The 10,598-nt window shown below is 36.2% G+C and overlaps 2 protein-coding genes across 2 annotated transcripts; one reads left to right on the forward strand and one right to left on the reverse strand.

The window, feature by feature from the left end:
- Positions 1-1,049: 1,049 nt before the first annotated feature.
- Positions 1,050-6,008, forward strand: LOC133527604 (uncharacterized). Its single transcript, XM_061864684.1, has 7 exons — positions 1,050-1,244; positions 2,004-2,357; positions 2,656-2,787; positions 4,158-4,414; positions 4,502-4,673; positions 4,846-4,942; positions 5,211-6,008. The coding sequence occupies exons 2-7, from the start codon at positions 2,150-2,152 to the stop codon at positions 5,236-5,238; spliced, it is 894 nt and encodes a 297-aa protein (XP_061720668.1). The 5' UTR covers positions 1,050-1,244; positions 2,004-2,149; the 3' UTR covers positions 5,239-6,008.
- A 2,679-nt stretch (positions 6,009-8,687) lies between these two features.
- Positions 8,688-10,473, reverse strand: LOC133527608 (ribonuclease kappa-B). The gene is made up of 3 exons (XM_061864690.1): positions 10,307-10,473; positions 10,104-10,226; positions 8,688-9,351 (listed from the first exon to the last, which is right to left on the reverse strand). The coding sequence occupies exons 1-3, from the start codon at positions 10,379-10,381 to the stop codon at positions 9,250-9,252; spliced, it is 300 nt and encodes a 99-aa protein (XP_061720674.1). The 5' UTR covers positions 10,382-10,473; the 3' UTR covers positions 8,688-9,249.
- Positions 10,474-10,598: the final 125 nt, after the last annotated feature.

A 10,598-nucleotide genomic window follows, 5' to 3' on the forward strand; every position in this document is an offset into this window, starting at 1 on the left:
GGATGTAGCTGCTGCAAGTGTATGTAGCTGCTAAACCCCCGTGCCGCTACGCGATAATAGTTTTAGGAAACCTTTTTTAGCTTTTTAATTTATGACATTTAAATAATTTTGAATAATGCACAGTCAGGGAGAAAATTGAATTATTTAAAAATACACATTTGATGCCATTCGCTGTTTCTATCACGGATTAAGATCAAGAAACCAACCTTAGAGCACTAGGAAAGCCACCTAGTATCAAAGAAAACATTTTCCATACATTAGCTAAAAATACAAGGTTATTCACTTAATCGCATAAGGATATTTCTGTGATTCATTACAGCTTGCAGCATGTCTTCATAAGTGAAAAAATGTATAAAAAATAGTAACTTTGACTTTCGTGATTTTTAGTAATCCAATAGCATCAGAGTATTGTTACAGATGGCGCCAGCGTAGGTTTTCCCCGTCAAATTTTAGTTTGGGATTTGGCTGAAATCCCATAGAACAAAACTAGATACTGGGGAAACATATGCTGGTGGCATCTATCAAAACCTTTAACATTTGCCTTCCCCATTGTGATGTCTTCATACAAAATTATGATTTTAAAAAGCGTATAATATGAGTATGTGAGTGATTGACCGAAGTAATAAAAGAGCATTTTCACAATGTATGGGAAACGTTTTCTTTGATTTGTGTTTTTCCTAGTGCCCTTGCCTTAACATGGCTTGGTCTCTATGAAATCCCTGATGGAAGCAGGACAGATGGCACTAAAAAACTTTGTTTTAACCAATTTTGTTGCTGCCTACATTAAAATAAAAATTGCAATGTTATAATTTAAAAAAATCTAAAGACCCGCTAAGATAATCTTCTTATAGGGGCATGGGATTATAGTAGCTGCCAATACTGACCCATTAAAAAAACCATCCTGTATGTTCACCGCAACCGCTTATAGTCGAAAAACTCCCAGAATTATTGACAAAATCGTTACTACTTACTTATTTCGTTGGTCAATTTAGCTATGCTTCATAGGTACTTATTTTGTAATGTATTTTCAGATTCTTTATATTTAATGGCTCATTTTGCCATCGTTACATTTGTGGACGAGGCTGATGCACCAGGAATAATTGCATCAAACTGGGTAATAAATGAAAATTTATGTTCGTACCCTAATGTACGTACAGAAGAATTAAAAGACAAATTGTTAAAAAGGAAAGCTGAACCCGAGGATAAATGGCCGCAGTATAAAATAAAAATTCTAAAATACTACGGTATGAAATTTTCATATATTTTTAGGGTTCCGGACCTACCTGAAAAGGAAATAAAACCGGCCAAGAGCATGTCAGGCCACGCTCAGAGTAGGGTTCCGTAGTTACTCTTCCATCACAATAAGCTAAACTGGAGCTTAAAGTATGGTAGATTGTTAACCAAGGGATGAACTGTGGGTGTACGTCTTTTTACTATGAAGGGGAAACTTTTTGCGATAACTCAAAAACAGCTAAACTGATCATATCCGCTATAGTTTTCATTTAATGTCTTTCTTAAGCTCTACTTCCAAGATTTTTTTCATATTTTTTGGACTAATGGTTCAAAAGTTAGAGGGGGGGGGGACACATTTTCTTTCTTTCGGAGCAATTATCTCCGAATATATTCACTTTATCAAGAAATGTTTGTTGAAGACCCATATTAGTTTTGAAAGACCTTTCCAACGATATCCCACACTGTACGGTTGAAGCAAAAAAAAAATTTCACCCCCACTTTACGTGTAGAGGAGGTACCCTACACGTAAAATTTTTAGATTTTATTGTATGACTTTGTCGGCGTTATTAATTTATATATCCATGCCAAATTTCAGCTTTCTAGCACTAACGACCATGGAGCAAAGCCTCGGACATACAGACAGACAGACGGACGGACATGGCGAAACTATAAGGGTTCCGTTTTTTGCCATTTGGCTACGGAACCCTAAAAACAATACCATCTCGTATATATATTTTTCGTAATTTTCCTGAATCCATTTTTACTTTCAGAAAATTATAGCGAAGCCCGTCTCCATTTGAAAAAAGCAGAAGAAACTTCCAATTTGGATTCTGATGAGGAAGTAAGAAAAAGAAAAAGAAGACTAAAAAAAATATCCCTGCCAGAAGACTCTAACTCAGAAGATGAATACCCCATTATGAAGATGTCAAAAACCCAGCAAATATTAAAAAAAAAAGAAAATGTTTTAGTTAAATATCCAACTCCTCCTAAACCTAAAATAAGTGCCATGTTAGTAGCAGACACAAATAAAAATGCCAGTAATTCCTCTAAAGAGATGAATTGTCAACACAACCCAGCTGTAGAAGGCCATCTGTGTTCTAGTGGAGTTGAAGACCACGCATATGGTAATTGGTTTATTGTATATTGACCATGTCTATTTTAAGGATCCCGAGGAGGTTACGTAGAAATAAAATTTGAAACTGATTTTTTTTACCGAAGTCCGTTTTTCTGTCTCTTTTTTGGTTATTAATCGTGTTGGGTGAATAAAAATAGCTTTGGTAGCTACTTTTAAGGGAGTCACCCTAAATCTCTACATTCTCTACCCACCGTGTGTGACAGCTTATCTGATACGCATTTTTAGCAGATTTAGAAATAATTTGTAGAAACTAAATTTTTTGTTTGACTTTTATGTGTTTGTTGCAGACATTGTGCCTGAAGAATTTAACAACTGTGCAGAAGTTAACAACCATGGGGCAATAAATGGAAACTCTATCATTGTATGTAGTCCCACTCATACTCTAGCCTGCACAAATAATTTCTCGAACGGTATCTCTGGTATGTGTTTTTTTCGTCATTGTTTTTAGATTAGATGTAGATAGAATATTTCTTCACATCACCTATTCAGAAATAGTTATTTGTGCAATAGGAGAGCAAAGTTAGTAATTGCAACGAGTGCCGATTCTATAATATAATCACGAGCGTAGCGAGCTATGATCATTCAGAATCGTGAGCATGGCAACGAACTAAAATCGGCATGAGTAGCAAAAACTTTGCTCTTGGTTTGTGAAATGTGGTGATATGAATATGTGCTGTGAAAATATCTAGGGCTACATTATTTAATTTTTACCTTTGCGGCCATTGTGATTTGTGGTATGATGACGATGACGACGAAAGATGATGGACACGGATCTCTTTTACCCACTAGACGCGGAGCATGCGACACTATTTGAGGTCACCACACACGGGCGCTCCCATATACTAATTTGTGACCTTATTAATAACAAATATCATTTTCATGTTGTTGTAGCATAAATTAGAACAGGAATCAATTCAATTGTGCGGCTCACGGCGCAGTATTTTATAAGCAAAAGAGCTCCTATATTTGTGGTGACCTCGCGGTCTTAGCTTCTAATCTGAGCTCCATATGCTTCATATAGCGGTGTTTGGATCTAGTCTGTGATGATGGATGACTGTCGAATGGCGGATGACGAATGTCTGAAGACGGACGTCAAATAACGGATGTTGAATGACAGATGTCAGGTGGATGGTGGATGTATTGATTGTCTTAGTGGTCTTTTATTTTCCTCAAAGGTGGCGTAAAAAGTATAGGCATGTGTTACATATGGTACCTAGCAATAGTTATTTATTATACAAGGGGGCAAAGTTGTTGTTTAACTTCTCGTGCTTATATTGAGACCCGAGGCAGCGAAATATTCCGAAATTGAGCCACGAGCGTAGCGAGTGGTTCAAAAAGTGGAATCTTGAGCGTGCGAGGGCCTCAAAGCACGAGAGGTTGAACAAACTTTGCCGCCGAGTGCAATACAACATTTTTCACCACAACAATGCGAGGAAAATACAAGCTGTTAAATAATGCAAATGTAATCAAAATTATTGCTATTCAATATTTATCATTCAAAATTATCGCAGAAAATGAATAATATTGTTGTTGTTAGAATTTGTATCAAGTTACATTCGGATATGATATTCGGACATGTGGATAAAACGTAACTTTCCACACACTTATTAAAGGATATTAAGAGCGCCTTTCCGAGGTGGAGTGGAGAAAAAGTATTTTCATCGTGCATTCTATTTTAGAATCCCGAGCGTAGCGAGCTTTACTTTGTCAAGGATTATTATGTACGCTTTCTCCATAAATGTAATTTAGCTCCCTTGTGACACCATCTAACTACATATTATTGTTGTAGGCTGCTCCGTAAGCAAACAATTTGGCATGCAGCAGGCTCATTTAATCCAGGTCGTGACTGACTTGGCCAAACAAATGTCTGAATTGAATAGAAAAGTTGACATACTTTTAGGGACACATACAGCAGATAGCTTTAATGCATATACACAAGATAATTTAGAAATTTCTGAATTATTAGCTACTCTTCCAGTAAAGGATGATGCGAGTTTTTGTCATTTCAATGACCAGTTACAAATAGTCCGGAACAAACAGGCAATTGTGAGTATACAGTATACACTTGTCTACTTATGTCCGACACTTATGTATTGTTTTTTATCTTGTAATTTTGTAACTTTTATTTAATAGGTATCATTTTTGGCTGGTATTGGCGGTAGAAACATTCGAAGTCTAACCACTAATATGTTGAAAAGAATACTACAAGACGAAGTTGCCGAGCTATATTCCTTAACTGGAAAACAAATGAAGAACTCCAATAAAAAACCATTTTTAAAGACAGAAACCTGTAAAATAATCTTACGTAAGTATATTTTGTGACCAAATTTCCTAACATTAAAGTATCTCAACACCGACTTTGACATTAACGGCCTCATATCATAATAATTATATTAAAAAAGTATTATTTATACCTTTCCCATACGCCTGCTTAAAATTTCGTAAGCACAAGTAAATTCAAATCGTTTTTTATTCAGAAATCTGCAAGAAAGTTTACGAAGATGCGACAGAAGAAAACCTGAAAGAAATAATTAGCGATTGGCTGAATCAGGCTAAAGTTAGGACAACAAGAAGGTAAGAATTACTGTAAGGATTAATGCTTTGAAAATCCCTAGTTTCTAAGGCCGGTGTCGATAGAAAAGTAAATTATGGCAAACAAACCCATTTACCTTCATTGCATCGCAATTTTCTGAAATAACTGCCCACGTTTGACTGTTATTTTTCTGATCCTAAAAAAATAAGTATAAAGTAGGTAACCTTAATGCGTCTATGATATATACCTCAAGTCGATTGGTATGTGGTAAAAACGGCATGTCATTATAATATTATTTATTTGTTTCAGGGCAGAAAGACTAAACAGACAAGCATAACCCTTATAAAGGCAGAGGCGATATTTTAAACATAGCTAATATGAGAAAATGGAAGAATCCTTCAGCATTTTCAATTGAGAAAACCATTATTATATAGTTGATATATATTGCTTTCGTACCTTATACTTACTTTTTTCATCAGTATTTAATTTTGGTGTTAAGAAATCCACGGCAATAAGTGGTCAATTTATGCACTACGCCTGTTAAGGAAGGTGAGTTATCATATCACTGTTTTAATAGAGAATATATGTCAAATCAAGTGTACTAATAGGTAGAGTGCATATATTTACCACGTGTTTTTTTTAATTATTTAGGTTTTTTTACTGTAGACGTATTCCCCAGTGTATAACTGGGGTCTTATTAAGGGATAAATAACGAGTCTGTGCATTAAGTAACAATACTGTATGTTGGTACTCTTTATATATTATTATTGCATACTGACACCAGTCAGTTTAACCAATAGTGCTTTAATAGTTATTTACGATACAAGTGCAAAAAATAGGAAATTCGCAACGAGTGGTGATAAATTAAAATACGACCGAAGGGAGTGTTTGAAATCGACACTAGATGCGAATTACTGATTCGCACGTGTATCGTACAACGACCCATATGTACTGTATATGGGTCTTTAAAGTTTCGACATATGCACAGAAAGTGCTCATTCCCGCACGCGTGCGGGAAAGTAGCACCATATGTACTGTAAAATAATATGTTGTGTTCCATACCTAATAAATACTGTAATAAAATCTTACACAATTACCCATGAATAATTTGTTTTATTTAGTTAGTTTAAGGCTTCGTCACACTCCAGCGCGATGCCGGCGGGGCGTCGGCGCGGGCGCGACACCGACAGTCCGACACACCGGTGTGCCTCGTGTCACGACGTGAGGCTAACATTCGGACCTCGGCGACGCGCCTCGCTCACGCCTCGCCAGCATCGCACTCGATTGTGACGAAGAATCCTTTAGTTAAACAAACACTATGCAAAGCTGAGATGTTACTATTGCATATAGTTTATGAAAACAAACATCATTCAAATTTGACATGTTAGCCTTGCATATAAATTGTAGAAACAAAAAAGACGTAAATCTGACATGTCAGTATTGCGTATAATTTGTTAGAACAAACATCATGCGAGGTTGATAATATCAGTATTGCATATAGTTTGTTAAAACAAAAAATATGTAAGGTTTACAATGTCAATATTGCATATAAATTGTCGAAACAAACACGATGCAAATCGAACATGTCATTATTGCACATAGTTTGCAAAACAAACTTCTTGCAAGTTTGTTGTTGGGAAACTAGGAGGTTTGATCCAGGCTTGCGTCAAGTGTACATACTTGTCATCGCAAACTTGTCACAACCCTTCACTTGTGATACGTCAAACTTGTTGCAAGGCGGGTCCAAGTCTAAAATGCTATCTGGGAGGGCACTCTCTCGCCATTGTCAGAGCATTATTCAGTACCTATGCAAACTCAACTGATGGCGACCAGCGGTATGTCCGTGTATAATATGCGAGTGGTGCACGTTGGATGGAAATCTCTTGGTTGTTCGATACTATGCAGTTTGGCCGGGTGTGCACCCGGCCGAACACGGCGCTGGTTGCTCGCCACTAAGGCTGCGGACTGGACGAAAACGGCGCGTGGCGCGACTAATCAAGACCGCGCATACAGTACGCTCGACCAAATGTATGAACGGTCTTAATTTGCCTAAGGCTGAGACCGTACAGAGGGGTTGACCCAGTTGATCTCAGTGGTTTTCTACAACAGCAGTTGTTTAAGCGATATGGAGCATCTTCTAAGTGTTAGGTAGGTAGGTAAAACGTATCTAATCGTTTTTTTAGACCGACCGATTATACCTACTATAAAGTTAAAAATATTGATAAGTAATAGGTACTGCTACAATAAAGGCAGATTAAATCCTAAAACATTTTCTTCCAGACAATATTAAAATTAGCATCCACAGTTTATGTGCTTTGTTCAAATCAGTCAATATTGCTTTGTTACGTTACCTAAGTCCCATTCCACTTTTGTATGATAAGTTCTTTCGTTCATGAAACATTAAAATAAGATTAATAAATTTCTTCCTTGTGACATACGTACAGTTTTATAATTTTTTTTCGTGCGATTAATAAAGTCTTGGGTATCCGTGAACTCATGCGCTTCAGTATCCTCGATTAAACCTAGGGATTCAACCCTGTACAATGCGCCCATTATTATCTGCAATATAATTATAAGTATATTAAGCTTTTATTGAACCTCCACATGAATTTGTAGCTTCGTTTACATTTTCCAAACCCTACAGCTTAGCAACATACTTTCACATATTTTAAAGTCGTGTACATAGCTTTGTACAAAACTTAAGAACCTATGTTATATTAGGTATTCTCACCAGTTGGACTATACCCCAAATACTCAAGCACATATAACATACGCCACAAAAATGAAGCATTTTGTAATTCTTGCTTGCGTTATTGCTTATCCGGCAGTTTTCTTTTTGACAACTTTGTGGCAAAAACGTTGCATAGAGAATATTGATAATTGGCACGTAGTGTGGTTAGCATGGAGATATACCCTAATTAGAAAGAGATGCAACGGCCCACCTTGACTTCTGAGGGCCTACCGCGAACCACGTTTGACGTGTTGCATCTCTGTCGCACTTGTGAATTCGTACGAAAGTGTGATAGGGAGGCAACACGTCGAACGTGGTTCGCGGTAGGCCCTCTGGGCCCCTACCGGGAAAATCGAAGTTCGTCAATTGCGGGCATTTTTCTCTCTTACTCTAATTACGTCTTAATAAGAGTAAAAGAGAAAGATCCCCGCAATTTGCGAATTTCGGTTTTCGCGGTAAGGCCCCTGATGTGGACACACTTTTTGGCCAATGTACCCTATCCGGATAATCTTACAAGTCCGTGCTCTATGCTTACTTCTATTTCTCTATGACATGATGTAACCACATAATTGCCATATGTATCCAGCTTGTGGTGCTATAGGAATAGAATCTCCATACACCAAAAAGTGTCCGACAAAAAACCATAAATAGGTGGCGCTACAATACCTAGAATACTTGAGAAAAAAATCTAATCATAGACAGCGCACTTCACTCCGTCAATAACGCCTAGGTTCTTAGCTACTCTAGCGCTACGCTGGAGAGATTTGGAACTATTATAGCTGACAACTGGACACTTGCAACAGTTCTGCCTATGGAGATTCTGTTCCTTGCCTCTACCTTCCATATGTAGTGCCTTCATTTCAGGGCCGAATATAAAATCTTGTCAGGCTATAGTTACAATTACTGCTACTCCAATACATTCAATAATATAATATTTTTTATTACAACACAATGGTCTAGACGTAGTAACCAGTTTGAATAAAAGGGCCCTTCATATGGTCTATAAATACATCAACACTCCTTTTCTAAACAAATAATTAAAAATACACAACACATCTAACATTAATATCTTTATTCAAGAAAAACTAAGCATTTCATAATGTGCAATGGATATTCGTTATGTACAATTTAACAGCAATAAGGAGTAATAATACCTATTATAAAGAAATTCCACAAGTTTGCCATGTTGATTACAATGATTTCGAATAGTGGATTTTCTTTTAAATTTTCTGTATTAAATAAATTACTTCATAAATTATAATTGTAAAGTGTTTGAGACTGTACAATAGAACATTTTCAATAAAACAAGAGACCATTTCCACTTATCAATCATATTCATTAGAAATTATGCTATTATAATTTGGTGGTAAGAATAATGCTCTCACACCAAGGGTGTTTATGAATTGTAAAACATTTCAAAATGAGTCTTTTTCTACACCTCTTGACTATGTTTACAAGATTCAAATACTCATTCAATAAATTATTAATGGAATGGAGTTGCTAAGAGCAGATTTGCAACACATGGCTGTATTTCTAGAATTCACTATTACAGTTATGTCTGTTACCAATGTGAACTATAGAAACATCAGCGTTAACACTTTCATACCAATATTGAATTTACATGCTAACTGAGGAACGGTTGTTCATCCAGAATTGGTGTCCAGAAATCACCAGCGTGATTACGTAGAGCAGAGCCGCAATCCAGCAGTTGTAGGCATTCTGAAAATTTACATTTACTTTCATTAGGCTTTACAAGCATACTTTAGAACCATTTAAACAATAAACCTTGGAGTGGTAAGCGGTGAACTCCTGACCGATAATGTCATTTAAATTTCAAATTTGATTAATTGAAATAAAATAAAAATTCTAATAACTCAAAAACTACATATGCCACTTTAAGAGATAAGTTAATTTTCATACTTGGGAACTTGGGTAGAGTTTTACCAAATTGTAGTTTTGGTAACAGATTGTGACATCCTAAGCCTACAATTCCTATTAAAACATAATGTCCTTCATAATTTGTGCACTTCTAGCTTAGACGGACTATGCATTGTTATGAACTTCAATCAATAATGCTATAATTATTTTACAGAAAAAAATCAAAAGAACTTGACAACATTTTTATTTGTGGTTTTAAATACTTTTTGTTCCGGCTAGACTCTTATACTGTTTTTTAGGGTGCCAGTCAACTAGAAGCCAATAAGAACTTATTTGACAAAAAAAATTGATAGCTATTACAAGAAATATCATTAATTCTATTTTAGTAGTGTTATGATGCAACTCAATAAAAATAATTGTGTTAAAAATTAGTCACATGATTATTGTTTAGTTGCATTTTTTTGAGGATATATGGATCCATGCATCTTCAAAAAATATGTCCCTGCCCTCAAAAAAATCCTGAATAGGAATTATTAGACAAACGAATAGTTTTACATCTACTTACAGTCAAATGGATGAGGTTTAGGTCTCACCTGATCATATCCAGTTTCCACTTCTGTGATGAAATGTTCAATGCTACTATGAGTTCCCTCTTCTAGGGGAAGATCCTCCAACAAGGCTACTGCTCTGATATAATAGAAAACGCCCATCAGAGTCTGAAACGTTCAAGATTTGGTTGAGATCGTAGCCAACAAGTTCACAAAGATAAAACATCAAATTTGAGTAGTTCACTTACCAACTGGATGATCCCCCACACACTCAATACAAGCCCACATAGGGACAGTTTAGGGCCGCAAATTGTGAAGCCCATTTTGCTCGTTTATGTAGGATTTACGAACAAATATACGGGAATTATCGACCAATATCTGTCAGCTAGTGTCAAAAAATGGATGTTCTCTCACATGATCTGAAATTGTCCATGGTATACGGTAAATAGCATACAAGTGTCTATGAATTTTAAGCTCATTTTACATATACGGTAAATTGGCACGAGACTTCAGCCAGCGGCCCATACTCTTTCACACTTA

This window comes from Cydia pomonella, chromosome 18 (assembly GCF_033807575.1).
Source record: "Cydia pomonella isolate Wapato2018A chromosome 18, ilCydPomo1, whole genome shotgun sequence".
Taxonomy (NCBI): domain Eukaryota; kingdom Metazoa; phylum Arthropoda; class Insecta; order Lepidoptera; family Tortricidae; genus Cydia; species Cydia pomonella.